This window comes from Penicillium soppii (genome assembly GCF_028829465.1).
Source record: "Penicillium soppii strain IBT 18220 chromosome Unknown utg000005l, whole genome shotgun sequence".
Classification (NCBI taxonomy): Eukaryota; Fungi; Ascomycota; class Eurotiomycetes; order Eurotiales; family Aspergillaceae; genus Penicillium; species Penicillium soppii.
In genome coordinates, this window is record NW_026643235.1 from 3,890,357 (window position 1) to 3,915,611 (window position 25,255).

Here is a 25,255-nt window from a genome sequence, read left to right on the forward strand (position 1 = left end):
ATATTTATTGTTATTCTGTTTTCTCTTTCTAAATATTTTTTCCTCTATTTCTCAATTCACCCTCCTCTATCATTAATCGATCCTCTTAATTCTTCTCCGACAATCTCAACTCGTGTAGTACTTGGGGACTCTGTTCCTTGCTTACAAAGTTGACGATCCCGTTGAACCAAAAGATCGCCGCTCCCGGTTCCCCCCCCCCCCCACTTTCAAATATACAAATCTCACTCCTTTCTTTCTTCCCCTCTCTTTCATATGCTCACAGACCTATTTCAATATGTCTTCGATTAAGCGAGCACTCTCTAAAGCAATCAGAGGGAAAGAAAATGACGATGATTCCTCCGGCCTCGCCATTCGTTCAGCCTTATCTCCCAAAGTTCGTACCTCGACATCCCGGTCCGGTTCCCCCACTGCGTCCCCTCGTCGCAGCATTCTAGGCAATTTCCTTCGTGACAAAGGAAATGATTATGTCTCTTCTTCTGATGATGTATCTGACGACTCTTCGTCCGGTGTTTTGAGTAAAAACCAACAAAAGCGGTTGGTCCGCCAGCACCGCCGAAGTGAGCGGAGCCGTCTCAGTGAGGAGATGTTCTCGGAAACCGACCACCGCCGCAAAGAAGAAGAAATTGCCAAAGCTGCGGCAGAGGAAACTGCCGATATGAAAGCTCGATATGGAGAGTTGCCCTTGATGCAGTCGTCCGTGCGGCCGCGGGAATTGCGGACTCGCATCGATGACATTACCCTCGCTATGGAAGGGCAGCAGATCTCATTTACGGCGAGATTGCATGTTATTCGTCGGATGAGTGCCAAGTTAGTCTTTCTGGTGTTCCGTCAGCAGCTGGGCACCTTCCAGGGTGTGCTGCATGAGATGCCCGGGGTCTCTTCCATTGCTATGATCTCGTGGGTCGAGCATCTTCGGGTGGGGTCATTTGTTAAGGTCCGTGGTACTGTGCGGAAGCCCGAAGTTCCCGTGCTGGGCTGCTCCATCCACGATGTCGAATTGGCTATTGAGTCTGTTCATCTCCAAGTTCGTCGTGAGGAGCCTGTTCCTTTCAGCGTTTATGAGGCGGAGATTCGGACCAACGAGGAAGAGAAGGCTGAGGGTCGTCGCAACCATATCCCTGATCGGACTCGTTTGGCCAATCGAATCCTCGACCTGCGTACTGCAACCTCACAGTCTATTTTCCGTATTCAGTCTGCCACTTGCAATCTTTTCCGTGGCGCCCTCGATGATCGTGATTTTATTGAGATTCATACTCCCAAGCTGCAGGGCGCTGCCACTGAGTCCGGAGCAAGTGTTTTCCAGGTAAACTACTTCGGCCGCCCTGCATTCCTTGCTCAGTCTCCTCAATTGGCCAAGCAAATGGCTATTGCTGCTGATTTCGGCCGCGTCTATGAAATCGGTGCTGTCTTCCGTGCTGAAAACTCCAATACCCATCGCCATCTGACCGAGTACACTGGATTGGATATTGAGATGGCTATCGAGGAGCACTACCACGAGATGCTTGAGACTCTTGATGCTGTGATCAAGAACATCCTCAAGGGCATTTATACGAAGCATCGCCGTGAGGTCGAGCTTGTCAAGCACCAGTTCCCCTCTGAGGATATCGTGTGGTTGGAGGAGACCCCGATCATTCGTTTCACCGATGGCATCAAGATGTTGAATGACTCTGGATGGCTCACTGAGGAGGGCAACCAGCTACCCTTGGATGAGGACTTGGCTACTCGTGACGAGATCCGCCTTGGTGAACTCGTCAAGGAGAAGTACGGTACAGATTACTATGTCCTTGACAAATTCCCCCGGGATGCTCGTCCCTTCTATACGATGCCTGATGCGGAGGATGACAGATACACCAACTCATTCGACATGTTCATCCGCGGACAAGAAATCGTCTCAGGTGGCCAGCGTATCCACGATCCTCACATGCTGGAGGAAAATATGCGCCGTGTGGGCATCAACCCCGAGGATATGGAGGAGTACCTCGAGGGCTTCCGCTGGGGTGCCCCGCCCCACGCTGGTGCAGGTGTTGGTTTAGAACGTATTGTCATGCTTATTCTCAAGCTTGGCAACATCCGACTGACATCGCTCTTCCACCGCGACCCCAAGAGTCTACCGGCGAAGCCAGTCACGGAGCAGCTTCGCCACCCTGAATCCTCTACTCTCGAACCAACTTGGTTCCGCGAGCACAAGGCCAAGGTAGCTTCCGACCCCAGCGAGCTCCAGCCACTGGAGCACATCGTTGCCAACTATGGTGATGCCACATCCACCTCTTGGTTCGATGAGCGTTTCAAGATCTGGCGTGACATGGCCACCGGCGCCGCAGTCGCCTACGTACCCAGCTCCAACAACTACGCCATCATTCCCGGCAACCCAGCCTGTGACCCCAAGCAATACACTCGTACCATCACACAGTTCCTGCAATGGCTCCGCCGGGAGACAAAGTTCAAGCCCGTCTGGATCCTATGCTCCCCCGAAGTCGAGACCATTCTCGGCGAACGCCTCGGCTGGCGCAGTCTCTCCTGCATCGCAGAAGAGCGCGTCGACCCAAGCCGCAACCAAGCCGCCTCCGACGGCGAAATCGCGCGCAAGCTGCGCCGCGCCGAAAACGAAGGCATCAAGCTCGTCTCCATGAACCAAGGCGAATTGCCCCCAGACGACATCTGCAAGAAGATCGACGAGCGCGTCGCAGAATGGCTCTCCAACAGAAAAGGAACACAGGTCCACCTCTCCGAGATCCGCCCCTGGTGCGATTCCGAGCACCGCTGGTACTTCTATGCCCTCGATAAGGAGGGTACTGTCTGCGCGTTTGTCGCTCTCGCTCAAATCTCTCCCGCCCACGGTATGCAAGTCAAATATAGTCTTGACTTCCCCGGTGCGCCAAATGGCGTCATTGAATACATCGTCACGCACGCTATCCAAACCGCTGCCAGGAGCGGTGTCAAAGGTCTTACTTTCGGCGCTGGCGCCACTGCGCAACTCATCCCCGGCCACAACATGCATGGCACTAAGGTCAAGATGCTGGAGCACACTTACGAGGCTTTGGCGAAGCAGTTCCACCTCGTGCGCAAGAGTGAATTCCGCGCTAAGCTCGGTGCTGTCGAGGACCCCTTGTATATCTCCTATCCGTCGCACGGATTGGGCTCCAAGGGTATCCGGGCGGTCTTGAATTTCTTCGAAGATTGATACCTATCTGGGCTATATCTCGACATGCTTATGCGTTATGATTTGACGGGTTTTGGTTTTGATACTGCGCACGACCGCATGGAATGTGTGGTTTGACCTGGACTGGCTTTCTTGCCGGGTTTTGGAAAACACATAGAGTAGAAAGATGAAAGATGAAGAAGAACAAACAAGAAAGCCTCGTTGGGTTTGGCGTTTGTTAATTACGTGTTGTGTTCTCTTTTGCTCGGCTGACCCTTTCTTATTTTTATTCCCCCTTCTCGCTATCATGTATTCACTCCCCTCCTGTATCTGATTTGTTGATATGGCGCCTTGGGCATTTAATTATTTTCTTATGCTAGATCTTGCTTATTACATTACATCAATGCATTTCATCTGAATATTTACCTTCCTGCATTTATAACATTGGCTCGGCAAACGTAGCTCCATTACTTTGACAAAGTCCGATATAGTACAGCCAATGATCCGAGATACCACCGAGGGGAATGCAATTGATTACAATATAATAATACTCGATCTTTCGAATCTTGCTGGAAATCTGATATGCGGGAGTCATTGCCGTTGGCGACTTTGTACTTGAGCTTGTGTTCTACCTGAATTTGAACTCCTTCGCTGGGAATGTCCCTTTAGGTGTGAGGTCTATGTTTATAGCATGGCCTATGGCTGGTGTCTATAAATTAGTGCATCCTTGTTTTGTTGACAACCTCAAACAGAATGATTAGACTACAATATTATCTATCCCATTGGGTTTCGGCTCAACCCTAAATCGAACCCTCGAACCGAACTCCAAACTACTTCTTCTTCATCAACTCTTCCAAACTCCGCTGCCGCCTAGCATCATCAATGACCCTACCTACCTCACCAACAATCCACCTCCCAAGGAAAACCGCAAGAATAGCAACCACCACGATATACCCAGCAGTCGGCAACAACGACCGCGGGAAAACATTAAACAAGAAAGGGTCTAAAATCAAATCCACCGCAACGGGCGGGACATTTCGCATCAATGCCTGATCAGTGCTGAAATAATCCGCCGCGGCATGGACGCGCAGGAACAAGACCGAGTCGCTGGCCGGTGCGGGATCAAGCCGGTCTTTGGATTTGCCTAAACTGGCGTGCCGGGATACTGAATTTGCTTGAAGCTCAGTGTCTAGTGTTGCTAGACGAGCGGCTGTGTAGACACTCAGCGAAGAAAAAAGGGATGTATCTTCGATTGCTTTTGAGAGAGGATATGTGGTTAGGGTGAAGGAGGTTGGTTGCTGTTTGTGTTAGTCAGACGTTGACTTAAGAATAGGATAGATGAAAGATGTTTCAGTAACAGAATGCAGATAGATGAACTTACCGTTGCTAGCCAGCAGACGCGTACTTCATACCGTTGGCCTGGATTCAGGTTCTCCAGGAAAAACCATGATTCTGTGCCCTCCGGTGCGGCGGTCGTTGGGAATGAGGCATTTAGCCAAGTGCGTACGACGGGGCTCTCTGGTGATAGTCTTTCGAGGCCGAGGTCGTCGAGAGCTGGCTGCTCAGAGGGAATGGTTGCTGGTGCTGGTGCTAGGAAGATGGTTTTTTCCACATTTGCTTGTACCACACCTGAGAGAAATGGGAGGAGAAGTCCAAGGGTTGAAAGTAGCTTCGTTTGCATGTTGACTGGACACTCGAATTTTCTGTTGTATGTGCAGACTCGAGTGAGGTAATGTTTCAATGATGTTGTATTATTCACAGCTCATGGCCGGGTTTAAGAGGCCTTTTTCAAGTATTTTGAGTAATCTAGGACCCAATCAGCTTCACGTAGTCATCATAGTAATTCTTTTTCAGAAGGTTCATACTTTATTAAGGTACTTGTTGCTTTTTTGATACTTGAGCTATGATGCTGGCCAAATGGTTGCGTAGATTTGCGAATGGATCCGAGCTGACCGCGTTGTACGGCATCTGGGAGCTCCAACGCCGCAACTTTGTTTTTCACCACAACTATTCGAGTTATCAGAAATGATCAATGGATATTGCATTCGCACTTTAATAATAATTCAATCATACCTTATAACTATAATCATTCTTTTAAAAGTACCATAATTAGGAGACATCACGTGGCATCACGGGACTCTCTACGAGGCGGTCAATAGCCGTAGCTCCTCGCCGGGAATCGACCAATCAGAGGCGCCAACGCGACCCAACGAACGGATCAACAATGAAGTTCCCCCCCTGTAACAGCACAGACGCTCCTCCTCCACAACATTTCTGGTCGACTTTGTTTTCCTTTCGACATCTTCTCGTCCATTCCTCCCATTCTTCAGGTACTGACTTTCCCCCGCCCCCTTCCGTTGTGCTTGAACTCTGGAAATTGAAAACTGACCCCCCTGACTCTCAGACCGCCGCGTTTGTTGTTTGGGTTTTGATTCCCCTCTCCTGATTTTTTAGCCTGAAAACACCCACCACAATGAGAGAGATTATCAGTTTGAACGGTAAGTTAGCACTATCTATCAAATTCCTTCATCAGAATTGAATTGAATTTTCCCAATTTATGGACGCGCTGACTTTGATTTTCTACAGTCGGCCAGGCCGGTTGCCAGATCGCCAACTCCTGCTGGGAGGTAAATACCCACATCCATTGAAAAAAATATCAACAAGTTTCCAGTAAACTGACAACAGTGCTTTTTAATAGCTGTACTGTCTGGAGCACGGTATCCAGGTATGTTCGGAATTCCAATGGAACTCGTGGCACCCTGTCTTGACTCGGGCACCCGACCCCTATTTTCTTGTCGAGAGGTAAACATCCGCGACTAACACCATTCATAGCCCGATGGATTCCTCACTGAGGAGCGCAAGAAGGCCGACCCCGACCACGGTTTCAGCACTTTCTTCTCTGAGACTGGTATGGAAATCTTCTTGTTCTCTTTTTTCTTCATTTGATGTTCACCCCCGCTTTGATGTGCAAAATTCCACGGCCTGTCACTGACATTCTTTCTCCCCCACTTCACAGGCCAGGGCAAATACGTTCCCCGTACCATCTACGCCGATCTCGAGCCCAATGTCGTCGATGAGGTCCGCACTGGTACCTACCGTTCCCTCTTCCACCCCGAGCAGATGATCACTGGTAAGGAGGATGCTTCCAACAACTACGCCCGTGGTCACTACACCGTGGGTAAGGAGATGATCGATGAGGTCCTTGACCGTGTTCGTCGTGTTGCCGACTCTTGCTCCGGTCTCCAGGGTTTCCTGGTCTTCCACTCCTTCGGTGGTGGTACCGGTTCCGGTTTCGGTGCTCTCCTGATGGAGCGTCTGTCCGTCGACTACGGCAAGAAGTCCAAGCTTGAGTTCTGTGTCTACCCTGCTCCCCAGAACGCCACTGCTGTTGTTGAGCCCTACAACTCCATCCTGACCACCCACACCACCCTGGAGCACTCCGACTGCTCCTTCATGGTTGATAACGAGGCTATCTACGACATCTGCCGTCGCAACCTCGGCATTGAGCGCCCCAGCTACGAGAACCTGAACCGCCTGATCGCTCAGGTTGTTTCTTCCATCACTGCTTCCCTGCGCTTCGACGGCTCCCTCAACGTCGACCTCAACGAGTTCCAGACTAACTTGGTGCCTTACCCCCGTATCCACTTCCCTCTGGTTGCCTACTCTCCCATCATCTCCGCCGCGAAGGCCGCTCACGAGGCCCACTCGGTCACTGAGATCACTACCAACTGCTTCGAGCCCAACAACCAGATGGTCAAGTGTGATCCCCGCAACGGCAAGTACATGGCCACCTGTCTGCTCTACCGTGGTGATGTCGTCCCCAAGGACGCTCACGCTGCTGTCGCCAACCTCAAGACCAAGCGCACTATCCAGTTCGTCGACTGGTGCCCTACTGGATTCAAGCTCGGTATCTGCTACCAGCCTCCTCAGCAGGTCCCCAACGGCGACCTCGCTGACCTCAACCGTGCTGTGTAAGTTTCACCATGGACTTTCTTATTTCTTTCCCTTGATGAAAAAAACCCGCGTTACTAACAAAGATATAGCTGCATGCTGTCCAACACTACTGCCATCGCCGAGGCCTGGTCTGCTCTCGACCACAAGTTCGACCTCATGTACTCCAAGCGTGCCTTCGTTCACTGGTACGTTGGTGAAGGTATGGAGGAGGGTGAGTTCTCCGAGGCCCGCGAGGATCTCGCTGCTCTCGAGCGTGATTACGAGGAAGTCGCCTCCGACTCCATTGAGGGTGACGAGGAGTTGGAGCCCGAGTACTAGATTAGCCATGTTTTGTGACCGGCTTCGAGGCTCTTGGTTGTTTCACTTCTACAGGTTGGGTTGGTGACCATCGCTGAGTCTGGGGGGTTTGGTCCTCATGCGTTTATCGGGCTTCTTGCAAATAGAAGGGATCATAAGTTTTGCTGCCGATGATTTTCTGGCTTTGTTGTTCGATATATCTTTAATATCCCTGAAGCAGCGATGAAATTTTCCCTCGTTCCATCTACCTTTCGGGATTCTACATACGTATGTTATTGTAATTACTGTCAATCTCTCTTTCCAGATCGTATTGTGTAGCCGTGTATTTGTCTGTACTTATATAATTATTCCCCAAGGTTGGTGCCACATGCTTTGTGCTAGCTGCTGCTTATATGCTTGACGCCTACATTGAATCAATTTAGCCAACGACCTCGTTGCATTCTAGAAGACCGGTTTGGAACAACCTCTGTTTGTACGAAGTATAAATTCTTGCATGTTTCGAAAAGTGTTCGATGCAGTGTACATGTTCCAAGTACGGAAAGGCATAAAGGGGGATTTGAAAAGTTCAAAGAGACTCCAGAGACATATGCAAGTATTTAGGCGATGTGATCCGTGTTAGACAGATGTAGGTAGTAACTTCGCCATCACCTTTGATACCTAAGCTCAACAGTGGGCTCACTATCAACGCTGAAAACTGGTCTTCCAAAATTATTGCCCTAAGTATCCACTAGAATTGAGAAATAACCTAGGTACGGCCAGACTACAGCCCCGAGTCGGAACCTATGGCTCACGTCCTCGGATGTTGATCACCACGAAGTTATATCATGGAGGAATGCCTATCCTCGTTATGGAACCCGATAGGCCTTGAACAATTGTAGGTCGGCGCTCTTATTCACTTGAGATGGAAATATTTGCGCAATCTATAAAGTGGCACTTTTTGATGCGATTCATTGAAACACAAGGCATACATATGTAGCTATGGAGAACATATGTATGGAATCGTGTAAGTTAAAGACTACTGTGTCGAACTGCAACATTCAGGAAACAATTGAAAAAAATTAGACACAGTATCCTTTAGGATTTACCAAGCTTTAAACGTAAACAATAGTAAAAATAATACATTCTCAAACTGAACTGCTCTCAAGTGAACAACGAACACCCTGGCGGATGGAATGGACGCTAATCGACTGACCGCCCTGCCCCCCAGTAACCTCCGTTCCTTACGCCATTGACTCCAGCCACTCTATATTCCCATTCTTCTTAGACACTATTTTACTCCTTGGAGCTTGAGATTTATCTATTTCTCTTGCCTTACAATACCCCGAAAATCCGCGCTTCGCCCATGCCCGTCGGACCTTCAGATTAAGCTGACGGCATCCGTGTCTCCCACTTAAACCCCAAGAACCCAACGATTGTGAAGTTATTGGAAGGAGGGGAGTCAAGCTCCTCCTAGGACACAGCAATGGCTGACACCGGTAAGTGATATCAAGAAAATCCAATCAGACCCCAATCGAACGGCACAGGAGGTTCGGCGCAGTTCAGGAGATGACCCGCAGGCCTCCGTCATTACCCCCTCCCCTTCCTATACAGCCGTCCACCATGCGCAAAAAACGGAGTTGACGGATGATCCTCTATTAGCACAGCGACACCCAAACCTCAATCTCACGCCGGAGGAAAAGCGCGTCTTTTACCAGCTTTTCCAGGCTGCGGATACTACCAACCTCGGCGTCATCACTGGTGAAATCGCCGTTCCATTCTTTGAGAAGACCCATCTCCCCCCTGATACCCTCGGTCTGGTATGTGATGCCGGAAGAGTACTGAACCGCAATCAAAGGGACTTGGCTAATGGAATTTGGTGCAGATATGGCAAATTGCGGACAAAGAGAACAGGGGTTTGCTGACCCCATCTGGCTTCGGAATCGTCCTACGGTTGATTGGACATGCCCAAGCTGGTCGCGCACCCTCTGATGAGCTGGCTCTCCAAAGTGAGTGGTACTATTCTCTTTCAAAGAGCTAATACTAATCCCGCATCTGCTTCATAGGTGGCCCTATTCCTCGTTTCGACGGAATTGTAGTAGATACGACGGCAAACATCCCAGAATCAGGAACTGCGAGCCCTCCTCCTGGCCCCGGTGGACCCATCAGAGTCCCTCCCCTCCAGGCCGATGATGCCAACAAATTTGTTTCGTTGTTTGAGAAGTCAGACGTTCACAATGGGATGATTTCGGGTATGTGCTCCCCAAAAATATTTCCAAAGTCGCTGGGTCTCTGACATTGCTGTTTGATGTATAGGCGAAATTGCGAAGCAGATATTCGAACGCGCCCGACTTCCGAATGAGGTTCTGGGTCGTATTTGGTTTTTGTCCGACACCAAGCAACGCGGCGCTTTGGATGCCACTGAGTTTACGATTGCTATGCATCTGTTGACTTCTTATAAATCTGGTGCTTTGCGCGGAATTCCAGCGACACTTCCCCCCGGCCTGTATGATGCAGCAGCTCGGCGGGGGTCCGCACCCGCACCCGCACGTGCGTCTTTCGGGTCGCGCCCCGAGGTGCCTCCCGTCCCTACCATCCCGAAGCAGTTCACAGGACCCCACAGAACCACGAGTCCCCTGAACCCAGCCAGTCGCCAGCAGTTTGGAGGATCCCTCTCTGCGCAGGTTACTGGGGGTGACTGGCTGATCACCCCTCCAGAGAAGGTTCAGTTTGACAGCATCTTCGAGACAGTTGACACGGCTAAGCTGGGTTTCATCACCGGAGATCAAGCTGTTAGCTTCTTTATGAAGGCCCAGCTACCCGAAGAAACGCTCGCTCAAATTTGGGATCTTGCCGATATTGACGCGGACGGTCAACTCAGCCGGGACGAGTTCGCTGTGGCTATGTACCTTGTGAGATTGCAACGCGGCGGAAAAGAGCCGCTCCCACAGGTCGTGCCTCCTGCACTCATTCCTCCCAGCATGCGCCGCCAGGCACCTGCGCCAATGGCTGCCCCTGCCCCTCCCCCAGCGCCAGCTCCATCAGTGAGGACTGCTGCCGATGATCTGTTCGGCCTGGACTCTCCTGCGCCGCCATTTGCGCAGCCTCAGATGCCGCAATCTACTGGAGGTTCCAATAGTGCATGGCAAATTCCAGCCTCGCCCTCCAGAGGATCTCCTCAAACCGCCTCCAATATCTTCAAGCCTTTCGTTCCATCATCCACCTTTGGCCAGAGCTTGCAGCCTCAGATGACTGGTGCCTCCGCGGGAACCCCGGTAGCAGCACGCTCACCTCCACCTCCCTCGGATGATCTTCTTGGTGACAATGATCCCGAAGAATCAAACAAGCTGACACAGGAAACCACTGAGCTAGCGAACCTGTCAAATCAAATCGGTTCTTTGGCCAAGGAGATGCACACTGTACAAGAGAAGCGAACTTCTGCGGAACAGAACATTACACAAACTTCGCAGCAAAAACGTGACTTTGAGACCCGTCTTGCACAGGCGCGGTCCATGTATGAACAAGAGGTCGCCAAGTTCAAGGCACTTGAGGAGCGTCTCAAGTCATCCAAAGCCGAAACCGAGAAGTTGTCTCAGCAGTATGCCTTGCTTGAGGGCAGTCGCCAGGATTTGCAAAACCAATATACACAGGTTGCGACTGCGCTGGCCGCTGATGAGCAAGAAAATGCTAGCTTGAAGGAGAAGATTCGGCAAGCCAATGCAGAGGTTGCTCAACTTAAGCCAGCATTGGAGAAGGCTCGCTCTGGTGCGCGCCAGCAAAAGGGCCTGGTTGCCATCAACAAGAAGCAACTGGCTACAGTTGAAGGCGAACGTGATAAGATCCAAGGAGAAATCGATGGCTTTGCAACTGAGACCCCACAGTACTCCGAGGATGGTTCGCAGACCCCGAGTGGTAGTGTGCCAGAAGTTACAAGCCCTGCAGCTTCCACTGCGAGCCAAAACACGAACCCATTCTTCCGCCGAGCTGGTAGTTCAAGTGAACAGGCACGGTCGCCCGGTGTCGCAAATGACCAACAGAAGGCGTTTGACAGCCTTTTCGGACAATCCTTCGCAGGCTCCGCCGCAGGACCACCACCCACCTCATTCCGTTCTGAGTCGCCCCAAGTTGCAGTCAGTTCTCCTCATACCGCTGCGCCGACTCCATCGGTCTCTCCGCCCCCTGGCCCTTTGCCTGGTGCATTCCCTTCCGGGACCTTGTCTGAGCCCCCAGCGCCAAGCCAGTCGCAACAACTGACTCCCAATTTTCTTCAATTCAATGACACCCAGTCAGTGACCTCGTCAACGATGGTTTCGCCTCCAGCTAGTCGATTCGGTGGTCCTGACACTTCCGGATTCGGTACTCCAACCCAGGACGTCAGTGACTATGGTGGCGCCGCCTCCATCGCAGAGTCCAGTGATTACAGCCGTGCGCCAACCTCAACAGTTGAAGGTACCCCCGCCCGATCCCCATTTGAGGAGGAGGGACTGGACGCTTCGACCAAGTTCCCCGAGGTCCCTGCAGTAGCCACAAATGAGGCCCAGTCTGCCACTTCTCCCACCCACCTCGAAGGCCAGGGTGAAAACAAAGACTTGAGCTTTGACGAGTTGTTTGGTAGTAAGGCGCACAAGCGTTCCGAATCTCAGCAAGGAAACGACTTTGAGGAAGCATTTGCTTCTATGAAGCAAACATCCGGAGCCGAGAGGACAAATGGCGCGGCTTCAGCTGGTGCATCTGAGTTCCCTCCAATCCAGGAGCTCCACCACGACACCGAAGATGACGACAGCTCGGACGATGAGCATGTTTTGGGTTTTGATGATGACTTCACGCCTGCCGCGCCTAACGCTCTTAAGGACGTTAAACCTGATTCCATTGATGCTGCCCAGCTAGCTGCTTTCCCTGTCCCGGGAAACAACGCCAAACCCCCCTCTCCCGACGCTCAGCAGAGTCCTCCTGCATATGACACTGCCAAGGAGGATAACACCCATCTTCCTCCCCAATTTGATGGCTTGCTGCCTGAGCGTGCTGACCCCACTGTGGCTCCTGACGCGCCTCATTCAGTGGAGCATGCTACCGGAGCCCCGGTCGTGAGCAATGAGACTCAACGGGACTCTATCTCAGAAACAGGTCTCCCAGCTGGGGGAGCGAAGGTCGGCGGACCTGACTTCGAAGCGGCTTTCGCCGGAATGAATCTTGCACCCGCTGCTGAGGCAGATGATGAGGATGACGACGAGCCTGGAAGTCAAGACATCAAGAACACGAACGACTTTGATTTCTCTTTCGACTCCCCGTCCCAAACTCAGCAGCCCCTTTCGGCCACCAATACTGGCCAAGGAAACTCATCTGAGTTCTTCTCCTTCGACAAAAACGTGCAGGCCCCCACTCAGCCAGTCGCCTCGCCTGCCGAGGGTGGGTCAAAGCCAGCTGCCCACGAGTGGGATGCACTTTTCGCGCCTCTCGATAACGCCCAGTCTGCCACCGGCAAGGAGTCAACAGACGAACGTTCTAAGCAGCCTGGATGGGCTCTGAACAACGATTCTGGTGAAGATGATCTGATCCTGCAGCGGTTGACCGGTATGGGCTTCACCCGGGATGAGTCTTTGGATGCCCTGGAGAAGTACGACTACAACCTCGACAAGGTGAGTTCTACTTTCCATTCTACAATGACATTTACTGATCAATAACTAGGCTGCGGACCACTTGACTTCGAAGACTTGATCATGACCCTCTTTCTTTCTCATTGCACATATCTCCCACATACTTTGATTTGACCTCTGCCTTTCACTCCATGGAACTCGTGGACCTCTGCCCGACCTGGTGATTGGCCACATAAGCAAGTTCCTTTGCATCGATCGTTCCCTCCGTTTATCCAGCGCTGTGTATATCGTCTCCATTGGTTTTTTTTCACTTGCGACGCCATAGTTCTTCGGATCTCGCCTATTGCTGATGGGCCGGACCCAAGGATTTTGGACTTGTTTGTCTGTAGTTTATGATAATCCATAATCGAGTTCACCATCTTCAACATGTAACATTCTAGAAATCTTTACCACGTCACATGCCTGTGACAACCACGGACAACGAGCCAATCTAGTAAAGATCAAAATCGGGTCGAACCGATATGGTTATGATCGACGGCGGTTCGAGGCGTCCATGGGTGTGCACTAGTAACTGAAATCAAATAACAGTCACACTATGAGTTTCCCTATGAACTAGTATTCAAATACTACTAAGATAGTACAATACTAATTGTAAACACAATCACCATAGAAATGTACAATCCTTCGAGTATTCGCCTATCACCCTGACTAATCCTTACCCCGGATTAAGCTATGACCCCGCAAGCCACCCTTGACCTTGTGTCTTGTTTGTCTTTCAACATCACATGGAAATGGCAGCATGAGCACAAAAGGAGCACCACGCCGGTATGGCTTCGCCTGCCTAATGTGCCGACGTCGCAAAATCCGCTGCGACGGCAAGAAATCTCACTGCGCGAATTGCCTCAAAGCAAAAGAATTTTGCAACTACAAGGAAAGCCCCACATACAATGCCCACTTAGTCCAGCAGGTGCAGCATTTCAAGCTGCGTGCGGAGAGACTGGAGTCTCAAGTGCGGGATTTGGCGAGTGTGGATCACGAAGATCGGGATCGGAAACTTGCAGGCATTGTACGCGAGCTCGGCAATCTCCGGCTTGATGCTTCGCTAGATATTATAACGAGGATTTCGCTAGACACATTTAGCCCATTCACAAACTCCGCAAATGTAAGCTTTTCGTCCCGCGCGTAGCTATACCAGTCCAGTAATACGCCGAGTGAGACTATGGGTCTTCTCGCGATATCTGGATTCGTTAAATTGGTTGTTTACATGGATTGGGTGACAATCTTTGGATGCCTGTTTTTGTGCTGGCTTGAGGGCCGGAGATCTCGTCTTGCCTTGTGCCGTTGTAGAAGAGTTTGGCTTCCGTGTATGGGAAGTGGCGGAGGCCGTCCCAGTGGCTTGAGCTTTGGGTGTTGAAGTCGATCTGATAGTTGTTTAGCTGTGTTCTAAGATGATAACAAATATACTTACCTCGTCGTCGTTTGCATGGCCTTTTGCAACGATAGTGTGAGAACACTTCTTTCTCTGTGGGTTCATCGGGTTGAGAAGAACATCCAGCGGCAAGCTGATTAATTACTATTAGTAGGGCCATGATATACCATGCAAACCACTTGCTTCAAACTAATGACTTTCCCAAGCGAAACCTCCGATCCAACAGCAAATACTACATCTTCCGTCAGAAGAGTCAAAGTCTCGCGCTCATCATCAGCACCCCAAAGACCCCACGCTGACCCTTTCGAGTGACCAGACTTTGAAGGTAGATCCTCGAAACGGGGACGTTTAGAAAAGCCACTTCCCTCGGCAACACATTTATGTGGATGACACCCATTGTTGGGATCACGATGCACAGCAGTCATTCTAATCGTCATTGTTAGAGATGAGTTGGAAGTGAGACAGGATGCATTTCTTTATAAAGGGCTTTTAACACAGAGCGCACCGCTGATGGGGCCTCGATGCTCGTACCTAATTATAGATATTTCCTTGAATAGTATGGCATGTTCCCGAAGCGGACAAGTTCCGGGTTGGGTTGGTGGTTTGAGGGGACAGTGTGTCGTCGGCATCATACCGAACCCCACTGTGTGGCATATTTGATTTGCCGTTTTCTTTGCACCTTCTACTTCGAGTATGAATCTATATATGCATAAAAGATCGACGGTTTATTGTTTTCGCTAATAGTGTGAATTATTTCTTTTACAAGGTGCAAAGCTACAAGTACAAAGTCGTTTGGAATGTCAGACTTCAAAATTTTCAGGCTGAACGTTATGCTGGGTTATAGCCACCCATTGGATGACTTCTAGTACAGAGTCAAGCCATTTCAGTCCAGAGCCGTATTTTTTGATAGCGGCTGGACTAACGATGGGGCCTACAGACGATTTAAAATAGCATGTGTCTATCATGGCATCGAAGTGTAGATCAGCTTTGTCGGTGGGAATAGTAGTGATAAGCATGTACAGGAGATCGTGGAGATGATTCACAAGTTGATTTAAAAGAAGGGATTATTCCTAAAGGTTGCTATCATCTCTGCTGGTCTCGACCGTGGTCTATTGGAAGACCGCAAAAAAAACAACAAAGTTGGGCTGTGAGGACTAATTGATAAAACCACGTCCGATTTTGTCGACCGGGCTATCGACGCCAGATGCGCGCTGAGCCGTGAGTGATTTTCAGCCTTGGCGGGAATGAGTTGAGGTATTTGAAGGCCTTGGAATCGAACCCAGATATAATTCTAGATGGTCGCTCCTACGATCGAGCTCTATTGCAACATTTTCAATGCACCTCATTATCAGTGCGAACAATGTCAGGGCTTCGATCCGGCGGATGCCGTGTTAGAATCAACTTGCGACGGCGGGGAACCATGGACAAAGTCAGAATCAGAAAGTCGGCTTCCAATGACTTTTAAGACCTTCCCGTCTGAGAATTGCAACTTCTGGGACGTTGTCAAAGCCATTCGCTCGAAGAACTCGGAGTCCATTCGAATTGACGTTGGTTGTCATGTTTGACACGAGGGAAGCGTATGAGCGCGTAAAAACGCTAGCATCCTCACCAATGAACAGATCAGGGAGCTATTTCACCTCCAGTCCGACGACATAATCAAAGAAATGTTCTTCCAGTCTGCCTTGGCGTGGAAGTGTGCTTTCAAGCGTCTGTGGGAGATCAGAATACTTTGGGTGTCCAACAACTCGCGCCTTTGCTGTATGTTAGGGTGCCTTCGGTTGATGAGATCACAGCATGGTTTATTTCACAATTGAAACGAAGCCTATCCTCAGTAACGCAAGTCCGAACAAAGGTAAGAAGGCGAGTCGGGTTGACGAAGACCAAAGTATATCCGAGCATGCTCGGAGTTACCACTTTGAGCATATTGCCCTTTTGGGAACAACCCGGAAGACGCCAAGAACATCTATACAAATTGACCGAATATTTAATCACTATATAGCTCCCTTTTACCTGATCTTTCATTCATGTCGAATTCTAAGTATCCAAAGATACATGACACTGTCCATCAACTATTCAAACATGTCCAAACATTCCAGCAACGGTTCTCGGCCAGTCTCAATAATCGATATGGAAAAAGCACCAGATGACAAGGTTCAGCCACCCAAGCCATCTTTCCCTGAAGGGGGAACACAAGCATGGCTTGCAGTACTGGCTTGCTGGTGCATCATGTTCAACACATTCGGATACATCAATGCTTTCGGGTAAGTCGAGCAAAGTCAATTGATATAAAGCGTCATGACTAACCCCAATAGAATTTACGAGTCATACTACAAAGCCACACTCCTCAACGACCAGAGTGAATCAAATATCGCTTGGATTGGATCAATCCAGGTATTCTTCATGTTCTCCGCCGGACTGATCTCAGGTCCAATGATGGATCGCTACGGACCAAGGGTATGTAGATCAAACCAGCACTCGAAAAAGCACCATTAACATGTATAACAGGTTATTCTCATCCCATGCTCCCTGCTATTCATTGCATCTGTCATGCTCACAAGCCTCTGCACAACATATTACCAGTTCATTCTCGCACAAGGCGTCCTCGGCGGCGTCACAAACGGCTTAACATACACCCCTGCCTTAACATCAGTCAACCAATACTTTTTCCAAAAGCGACCCCTCGCAATGGGAATTGCCTCCAGTGGTTCGTCTCTCGCCGGCGTGATCTTTCCAATTGCTCTGAACCGCATGCTCAACAAATCGACTCTGGGGTTCGGGTGGTCTGTTCGTGTCCTTGGGTTCCTGATGCTGGCACTTAGTATCATTTCCTGCGCAGTTATTTCTTCAAATGCACCGAAGCGCAAGGGCAGTGCTCCGTTCCTCCTGGCTGCGTGGAAACACCCGGCATACTATCTGCAGATCGCGGGACTGTTCCTTGTCTTTTGGGCAATGTTTGTTCCTTTCTTTTATATTCCTGGTTATGCGGAGTCTGTGAGAATTAGTGTTGACATGTCCTTTTACTTGATTGCAATTCTCAACGCCGGGTCTTTGTTTGGGAGATTGCTCGGTGGCGCGTTGGCGAACCGTGTCGGGCGATTCAATACCTTGACTGGGGCATCGGTAGTTTGTGGGATCCTTATCTTTTGCTGGTTGAGGATTACATCTCTTGGAGGAATGATTGCTTTCTCTCTATTGTTTGGATTCTTTTCTGGGACTGTTATTGGCCTTTTCCCTGCCACGATTGCCATGACGGCGGGCAAGCCCAATGAGATCGGTTCTTACATGGGAATGGCGTTGGGAGTGTTGAGCTTCTCCGGTCTGACCGGAACGCCAATCACTGGCGCTATGATCAGCACTTATGGTTCGTATCACCCTGCCATACTTTTCGCAGGAGTGGTGTGTCTACTTGGTGCGGCCATTGTTCTTGGGGCCCGCGTTTGCCTTGCGGGTGGGAAGATCGTCGCATAAACCAAGGTGCATAAAGAGCTACGAGCGCTTTAATTGTGGGAAAGAAAGACTACATGGGACAATAGAACATAGAGGATAAAATCTAATAGCATTTTGTTATTTTGATGTATGGAAAGGCCTCTCATGACTGAATGCATGTTGCATCTCGATTTCATGATAATATCAATATATATCAATATCACAATCCTTTTAATTTGACTAGTTACATAGCGCGATTTAATTTAATAGTATGAAGCTCCTGCAGATCCCCTGTAGACATGAAGTAAAAAGTGCTTACTTCATAGGTACAACAACATCGACCCATTTGAACCTTGTCCATTTGTAAGCTGCAGCTGCAGAGCTCGTATAATAACCAACCATTGATTGCACAACGGGAAGAATTCCACACGTGTCACTCGGGCTTTTGAATGCATCAAAGATAGACCGCATCCCGCTAGTCCACTCTATATTTGCTTTCAACTGTCATTATCCGTTGCGGCTGAATTTCCAAGACGTCGCTGCCTCCGAGGATTCATATTTGATATTTTCAATTACGTAGCTCGAAGATAAGCTGATTTGAAAAGTTAGATACATGATATCATAGACAACAATCCGGGCGCCTGCTCTCGGCTCCGTGCCGTAGGAGTTGTTGTCCCCTTGATCACAGTTCAGTTGGCAATGTTACATGTTGATGACGAAAGGTTATGACAAGAGCTGCTGAGTTTCGGCGCCGAGCGAAGAATATTTTCAAATCGGGTGGGATGACCGCATCCGCCATGCACTTGATTCAATTCTTCATACTGGATCAAGAATTTAGCCTTGTGTTGTTAGCTTCGACACGCGGGGCAATGCAATGCATCCTGCAGTGGGCAATCATCAATACGAAGGCTGTTCTTAACCTTCACTGTCAGAGAAGCCCGGCTTGGCGCCAGTCAAACGCTAAGTTCCGGCTAAGGCCAACCATATAATACTTTAACTATCAAGATATTTCATCAGATATCGTATAGGAGTCACTACGTGGCAGTGATCTCACTGCATCATATGCATAAGAAACATGATTATACTACTACGTCGTGAAGTGACGGCCACCTCTAGATTCTTGGCATTGACGGTCAGATCGGAGAACACCACCACTCCTACATTGTCTGGGAGAGGTCATGGATATATAAAGCCTGTGAGCTTCGCCTCTGTTAGTAAGCGATCTTTTACGAAATCATTTCTCTATCCAGGTCATTCCTTGTATGTTGAAATCATAGAAGCTACCATCACTGATCGCTTTCCATCTGGAGACTGAAGCGCTTCTGCTGCAGGATCTGAGCGCAGAAACTGGTGTACTCTGTACTCGTATGTGCCCCTGAGTCAATCGCTGTTTCTGAAATGCCAGGTCTCTTGCTAATCGTGTTGATGAAAATAGGCAGAAACTTGCCACGGACAGGAGCTTCAAGTTCACTTCCCTAGTTATGAGAATTCAGTTCCTCTTGATTGGAATGACAAGATTCGTAGTTTCAACTGCGCCGCAAAGTGAACTTGGGTAATATGCGACGGAGCATGATATCGAGCCATCAACGTTGGTGAAGATTTTGTCTAAGAGAAATGCCTTTTAAAGTATACCAAGCTTTAGCTTTATCACCTTAAAACTATAAGCATCCACATGATCTGGTAGGAGTAGAAAAGAAATTATTTTTCACTAAGGGGGTTAATCGTAATACTATACGAGGCTAATACCGAGATCCGTTCCGTATTTTTATTGATGCCTCGGTTTAAACATAGCCAGTCAATTTAAGCCTCATGGCATTTGCTGTGATAATGTGTCTTGTCTATGAGTGCACGAGCCAAACTAAAGGTATATACCGTGGTCTGTCAAAGCTATGTCGAGATTGGCTGAGAAAAAACTAGCGACACTGGAGTGTGATATTGTGTCATCGTCTCGCTCGGAAGATATGTATTAATGGTGGAATTCAGGAGATGGACCGTATACCTACGTGTTTGTTTATGTCGTCTCGTCACACAAAACTAATATATTTCCACAGCTATTCAAGGGTCATCCGTGCGGAACGAGCACATCCAATATACCCAAGACCCCAAAAACCACTATTGTATCACTCAAGGAACGCCTAATGAACGACAGTATAATAAGCCGCATGGGCTATGGAAACTTTCGCATGTGTCATTTTAGCCGACGATAAATATAGTAATTGACTTTGTCCAAGGTTCAGGGTCCAGTTCTAGGCAACCTAGTTTCAATAGTTCTATTTGGCTTAATAATTTGCACCTATGGATGGAACCAATCTACCATGTGTAACGCACAGTATACTTGATTCGGTATACATACAACGTAGGGCTCAGGCAGCGCAATATTTCAATTCTGTTGCCTGAGACAGGGTCCCTGAGACAAGGCAACCAATCAATTGGCGGGATCCCCACTAGTTAAGCTTCGGTTCCCGTGCGCAGCAAAGCTTGGCCGAGTTAATCTCCTCTCCTTTTTTTTCTTCCATTTTTCTTCTATTTTTCTTCTCTGATCGCTTTTACCTATCTTGTTCTAACGCACTGGTTTTCTTCTTTCAGGATGCTTGGTTAGTGACCTGTTTAGTGCTTTTTTGCCTACGTGGTGAGACTAGTAATGTAAGACAAAAGAACAGCCCTGGAGCCTAGTCATGCCAGTGTAACTTTGTGTGGGCTTTATGATACGAGGCAATTTGTTTCTAGCGTACTTTCCTAACGTGGGGCTTAGTACCCCAGAACTGTTTCTTGAAAAAACTCGTGTTCCGTGATATAGTGGCAAATGGGATAATATGCCTGTTCGACCCGTTTGACCCCTATATACGGCACAGTAATGTAACCCGGGGTACTGTAACTCGTGGCGATGCTGCACTCGGAGCTCAAATAGTTACACCACCCCCAACTTTGCTGCGGCTCACATCTCCTAATCTCTCATCTTCTCACTTTCGTTAATACAGATTCAAAAGGCTTTCATGCCACATACCGGGGTCTCACAGTCCTTCCATTTCCTTTCTGTCCTTTCTGTCCCACCTGCATCTGGTTATTGATTTCGATTCCATTTTCATCCTCCATCATGAATATTCTTCCTCGACACACGCACTCAATAGCCCTCAGCTCAAAGGAACTAGGCCCTATCTCAATCTTGGCACCCTTTTCGGCCCTCATCATCTCCGTCACCCTCGTTGTCTTCTTTCTCATTCGTTTCTATGTCCTCGAGGGCTTCCTCATTCGTCGCATCTATGGATCAACATATACAGACATGAACGAGCTGAATCGTCGAGGGTTCATCAATCACCATATCGCCGGTGTCACCAAAATTGTCATCTTGATCGTCGCCGCATACCCGTTCATCAGCGTCACTTTCGGGAGAGGAAGATTCCAGACGCCTTTCGTACAGGGCTCATCAGTCACACTGGGCGATATGCTTGTCGTTGTTGCGCAGATGTTGATTGGAATGTACATCTTTGAACTCATCTATCGCTCGAAACTTTCGCCTGTTGCCGTTTTGCACCATATCGGGACGATCCTCATTGGCCAGTCGGCTATTGCGATCAGTTTGAGAGAAGTCCGTGAGCCGGACGCTTACATTGAGTTTATTCTCTGTACTGTGTGGGGTAAGTTTGCCCTGGAAATCGCTGTTGGTTCTTGATTGAAGACCAGAAAAACTGACCAGTTTGCTAGGCGCCTTCGACATCATCTCTGAATTCTTTCCTCATGTCGCTATCATCCTCTACCGCGTCTTTCCCGACCGCCATCGCTTCCTCAGTCGGGTCTTTCTTCTATCTTGCTTCACGACTGCAACGGGCACCCTGTGCGAGACCATCGTGACAATGTGGCTGTTTGGCAGTCTGTGGGACCGATGGCGCCTGGCGTTCAAGGTGGTAACTCCACTTTTACACATTGCGTTCTCTGCAGCGCAAATACACGGAAGCCTTGTATTTTGGCGGATGTACCGCCGTCAACAGCAGTTTATGAAAGAGGAAGAGGGCGATGTGGAGGACAAAGAAGGTGTCGAGATGAGCAAGTATTTGGCGGACGAGGCTGAGAGGAGAAAACAGCATAATGGGGATGATATTAACCCCAGTCTTTTCACTGTTGACTCAGGGGCTCCTATCATTTCGGTCATTTCACGGTGATGGTATATTTGATGCATTTGATTTAGCCTTGCATAATGTACAACATATTGTTAGTTTGTTGTACATCGAGAATTATTCTTCACTTATTTTGTTTATTTATTTTTAGAATCCATTTCAGCTGAGCTCATCTTTACGAGTCTCCAATCCTTTCTCAAATTTAGCGAAAAGAGAGGTCGCATTTCTGGGCTTATGTTCCCGACGCCACACGGGGTTCCCCGAGCTATGCATTTACTGTGTGTTCGGTTCACGATCCTTCTTGCAAGCTTCAATGTGCATATTATTTAAAATATTTCCGATTGTTCTGATTTGCCTCACAGTTAGTCCATGGCCTCTTTCGCTAATACAACTGCTAGAATCGAATCCCCAAAAAATGAATCGCCAAGTCGACCAAAAGGGCTACGATTCCCGAGCGCTCCAAAAACCAAAACCAGCCATTTCAAGCGATGCCAGTGGCAAGCAAGATAGCACTCAGCTGAGCCATGCAATCCTGTTCAAAAACCCCAACATAAATAAAATCACAATCCCCCTGCAACAATGAACCGCTTGCACCCCAATCCATCAAAATGAGCACCGACCCCCCACCATCCCGCAAACGCCTAATAATCTGCTGTGATGGAAGCGGGCAATCCGCCGTGTCAGGCGAAGCAAGCATCCCCTCAAATGTAACCCGTCTTTGCCGCGCAATCAACAGCGTCGGCACCACCGCCTCAACAACCTGGCAGCAGATCGTCTGGTACGATTCCGGCGTCGGAACAAACTCTAACGGCGAAGTCCCCGTCAGCAAAGACCTAGAAGGCAACGTCATCGAAGCCTACAATTTTTGTGTCTTGAACTGGAACCCCGGTGACCAGATTATGTGCTTTGGCTTCTCTCGCGGCGCTTATACTGCCCGTGCGATCGCCGGTCTGATCTCTGATCTGGGGATTTGTTCGAAGGCTGATATCCAAGATTTTCCCGAGATTTGGAAACTGTATAAGGAAAGTCATCCGGCGCTTACTGGGGAGAGATTTTATGGGAGTGAGGCTTGGTTCGACTGGTGTGATGGGAAGCCTGCTGACCCGCAGCCTGTGGAGAGGCGCGGGGAGAACGTTGTTTGGGAGAGAGTTGGGAGAGGGCCGTGGGCTAGGACACCTGAGTCGAGGCAGGTTGAGGTTGTTGGTGTCTTTGAGACTGTTGGGGCGCTGGGATTTCCCGAAATCTTTGGGTATGAGGTTCCAAAATGGCTTACTAGGACTGACAAACCTGAGTGGCATAACGTTGGACTTTCTCCAAGTATGGATTTACAATTCTTCAATCTCTTGGCACTTTACTAACCCGATCATAGATATCAAGAATGCTTTCCAGGCACTAGCTCTCGATGAGCATCGTGCAGCATTTACTCCGACTCTCTTCTACGTCCCTACCGTAACAAAAGTCTCACAAGAGACTCTCTCAAAGCAGCAAGATCTGCAAAGAAGCACATTTCAAGCTTGGCTTGATCTTCTAGCTACCAAGCGCCCATCCCTAGAGGATCTCCAGCGCGTGAGCAAAGCCAAAAATCAGGCCGCGCGAACCCTCCTCAACATGGAAGACAGCCAGAAAGACCGCTCAAAGCTCCTCCAAGTCTGGTTTCCAGGCGTGCACATCAACATCGGCGGTGGTTCAACACTGACAATGGAAAACAAGGGAAACATGGAAGAAATGTCCAACATTGTCTTCGCCTGGATGTTGGATCAAATCAAGGGTTTCGTCTCTCTCAACGACGACATCCTACAGAAAGATCAGCTCGCGCGCCGGACGAGATTCGCTAAGATAAACAATGCCCTGCATTGGTATAACCAGCGCGTCGAACAACAGAAGAAGGAATCGTGGGGCGCATGGCTCCAGCGAAACGGTCAATGGATCACCTCTTCGATCCTGCATCCTCTCACTCCGGGCGATAAGCCCGCGTACATGGACGAGCGCATCTATACATGGGGTCTGGGCGATCTACCGGATAACTTTGGGATTGTTTATGTGGCTAATGGATCTCGGCCGCGCACGCCGGGCCGATACGCTTTCGAGAATGGTCAGAGGTTGGGCGAGACGTGTGAGCGGGTTCACCCTGTTGTTGGGTATAGGGTTGAGAAGACAAAGGATCATGAAAAGAGCAAGAGGTATCGCCCGATCTGGTTGGTTGGGGATAACTACGAGCGACGAAAGAAGGGACAGGGATATGAGTATCGCTTTAGATACCCCGGGGCGGCTGACTATGAGGTCCTGCCTGAATGGGAGATGTCAGCTGATGTCAACTCTTATGAGAGGCTCGCTATTGAGGGAAATGGAGCTTATGATTATGTAGATGCTTTGGATGCGGATTTGGGGAGGGATATCAAGACGCCTCGGTCTAGACTGGGTTGGTGGGAACGAGCTGTGCCCAGTACGATCTAGGGTTTGCAGCAAGGGTAGGATATGTATTTACATAAATATTATAATGAAGTCACATTTTATCTATCTTTTTGTCTCGCCTGGGCAGCCTTTCGGACTCGCGGTGTAAGACTTATAAGCATAACAGTCAAATATAAAATATTGCGGCTTGGTAGCCCTAACACCAGCATGCAAACCACATACATAGTTTCATTCAACAGACCTTGTTCTTATATGCACCCGGCAGTTATTTAAGCAATCTCTGATATGACTTCAATTTCCATCAAAACTTACCTGAACAGGTCTTGCCAGGTGTGAGCCAGCTGGCAAGCTCTGCCCCTGAGTTGCCATAGATCCCCTCCTTGCCCTGCACGCACATCTGTCAAAGTGACACCTAGGCAAGCCTGTTTATAAATGGTGAACTGTATTATATGAATTTCCCAATGATTTTAGGATCCGCGAGGGTGCTTCTCACTGCTCATGAAACAAAAAATCAAATCTATGTAACAACCTGAAGTTAGGGCTTTCTGGTTTGGTTAGTGTTTACCCGCCATTCAAAAGGGTTCTTTCCTGAATAGTTGTTTTGCCCGTGAGGCTTGCTGTCTTTGTAATTGAAAACCTTTCGAGATTTTTAAAGCTTATGTCGCCCTTTGATGAGTCGCACCTGAGCAATGACTCGTGATGAGTGAGTGAGTCGCCGAGGCCGAGGCCACCGTCATTGGTCGATCTATAAAGCGGGTCCGCGCAACGTTTGTCTCATCACTTTAAATCGCAAGTCGAATCGTCACGGCAACCTCTCAATGACAAACACATTCAGCCTCGAATTCTCAATTTTGAGAGACATCAATAGTCTTCAAGAAATCAGCACATCGAGTAACATCGAGTAATTAGAACTGGA

At 49.0% G+C, this 25,255-nt stretch overlaps 9 protein-coding genes across 9 annotated transcripts; 7 read left to right on the forward strand and 2 right to left on the reverse strand.

Annotated features, from left to right (window-relative positions):
* Window positions 1-274: 274 nt before the first annotated feature.
* Window positions 275-3,181, forward strand: erdS (aspartyl-tRNA synthetase, cytoplasmic; the record flags this gene model as incomplete). Its single annotated transcript, XM_057242470.1, has 1 exon — window positions 275-3,181. One exon carries the CDS (start codon window positions 275-277, stop codon window positions 3,179-3,181), a length of 2,907 nt encoding a protein of 968 aa, XP_057097829.1.
* Window positions 3,182-3,969: 788 nt separating this feature from the next.
* Window positions 3,970-4,820, reverse strand: N7529_006944 (uncharacterized protein; the record flags this gene model as incomplete). Its single annotated transcript, XM_057242471.1, has 2 exons — window positions 3,970-4,437; window positions 4,521-4,820. The coding sequence occupies 2 exons, from the start codon at window positions 4,818-4,820 to the stop codon at window positions 3,970-3,972; spliced, it is 768 nt and encodes a 255-aa protein (XP_057097830.1).
* Window positions 4,821-5,612: 792 nt separating this feature from the next.
* Window positions 5,613-7,411, forward strand: N7529_006945 (tubulin alpha chain; the record flags this gene model as incomplete). Its single annotated transcript, XM_057242472.1, has 6 exons — window positions 5,613-5,637; window positions 5,726-5,766; window positions 5,838-5,864; window positions 5,972-6,047; window positions 6,156-7,110; window positions 7,183-7,411. The coding sequence occupies 6 exons, from the start codon at window positions 5,613-5,615 to the stop codon at window positions 7,409-7,411; spliced, it is 1,353 nt and encodes a 450-aa protein (XP_057097831.1).
* Window positions 7,412-8,852: 1,441 nt separating this feature from the next.
* On the forward strand, window positions 8,853-13,081 carry N7529_006946 (EF hand domain protein; the record flags this gene model as incomplete). Its single annotated transcript, XM_057242473.1, has 6 exons — window positions 8,853-8,865; window positions 8,933-9,186; window positions 9,252-9,375; window positions 9,433-9,618; window positions 9,683-13,002; window positions 13,052-13,081. The coding sequence occupies 6 exons, from the start codon at window positions 8,853-8,855 to the stop codon at window positions 13,079-13,081; spliced, it is 3,927 nt and encodes a 1,308-aa protein (XP_057097832.1).
* Window positions 13,082-13,759: 678 nt separating this feature from the next.
* On the forward strand, window positions 13,760-14,146 carry N7529_006947 (Zn(II)2Cys6 transcription factor domain-containing protein; the record flags this gene model as incomplete). The annotated part of the gene is made up of 1 exon (XM_057242474.1): window positions 13,760-14,146. One exon carries the CDS (start codon window positions 13,760-13,762, stop codon window positions 14,144-14,146), a length of 387 nt encoding a protein of 128 aa, XP_057097833.1.
* A 61-nt stretch (window positions 14,147-14,207) lies between these two features.
* N7529_006948 (uncharacterized protein) lies at window positions 14,208-14,494 on the reverse strand (the record flags this gene model as incomplete). Its single annotated transcript, XM_057242475.1, has 2 exons — window positions 14,208-14,381; window positions 14,429-14,494. The coding sequence occupies 2 exons, from the start codon at window positions 14,492-14,494 to the stop codon at window positions 14,208-14,210; spliced, it is 240 nt and encodes a 79-aa protein (XP_057097834.1).
* A 1,974-nt stretch (window positions 14,495-16,468) lies between these two features.
* On the forward strand, window positions 16,469-17,857 carry N7529_006949 (MCT family MFS transporter; the record flags this gene model as incomplete). Its single annotated transcript, XM_057242476.1, has 3 exons — window positions 16,469-16,650; window positions 16,702-16,843; window positions 16,895-17,857. 3 exons carry the CDS (start codon window positions 16,469-16,471, stop codon window positions 17,855-17,857), a joined length of 1,287 nt encoding a protein of 428 aa, XP_057097835.1.
* Window positions 17,858-20,909: 3,052 nt separating this feature from the next.
* Window positions 20,910-21,972, forward strand: N7529_006950 (uncharacterized protein; the record flags this gene model as incomplete). The annotated part of the gene is made up of 2 exons (XM_057242477.1): window positions 20,910-21,450; window positions 21,518-21,972. The coding sequence occupies 2 exons, from the start codon at window positions 20,910-20,912 to the stop codon at window positions 21,970-21,972; spliced, it is 996 nt and encodes a 331-aa protein (XP_057097836.1).
* A 563-nt stretch (window positions 21,973-22,535) lies between these two features.
* On the forward strand, window positions 22,536-24,381 carry N7529_006951 (T6SS phospholipase effector Tle1-like catalytic domain-containing protein; the record flags this gene model as incomplete). The annotated part of the gene is made up of 2 exons (XM_057242478.1): window positions 22,536-23,244; window positions 23,297-24,381. The coding sequence occupies 2 exons, from the start codon at window positions 22,536-22,538 to the stop codon at window positions 24,379-24,381; spliced, it is 1,794 nt and encodes a 597-aa protein (XP_057097837.1).
* Window positions 24,382-25,255: the final 874 nt, after the last annotated feature.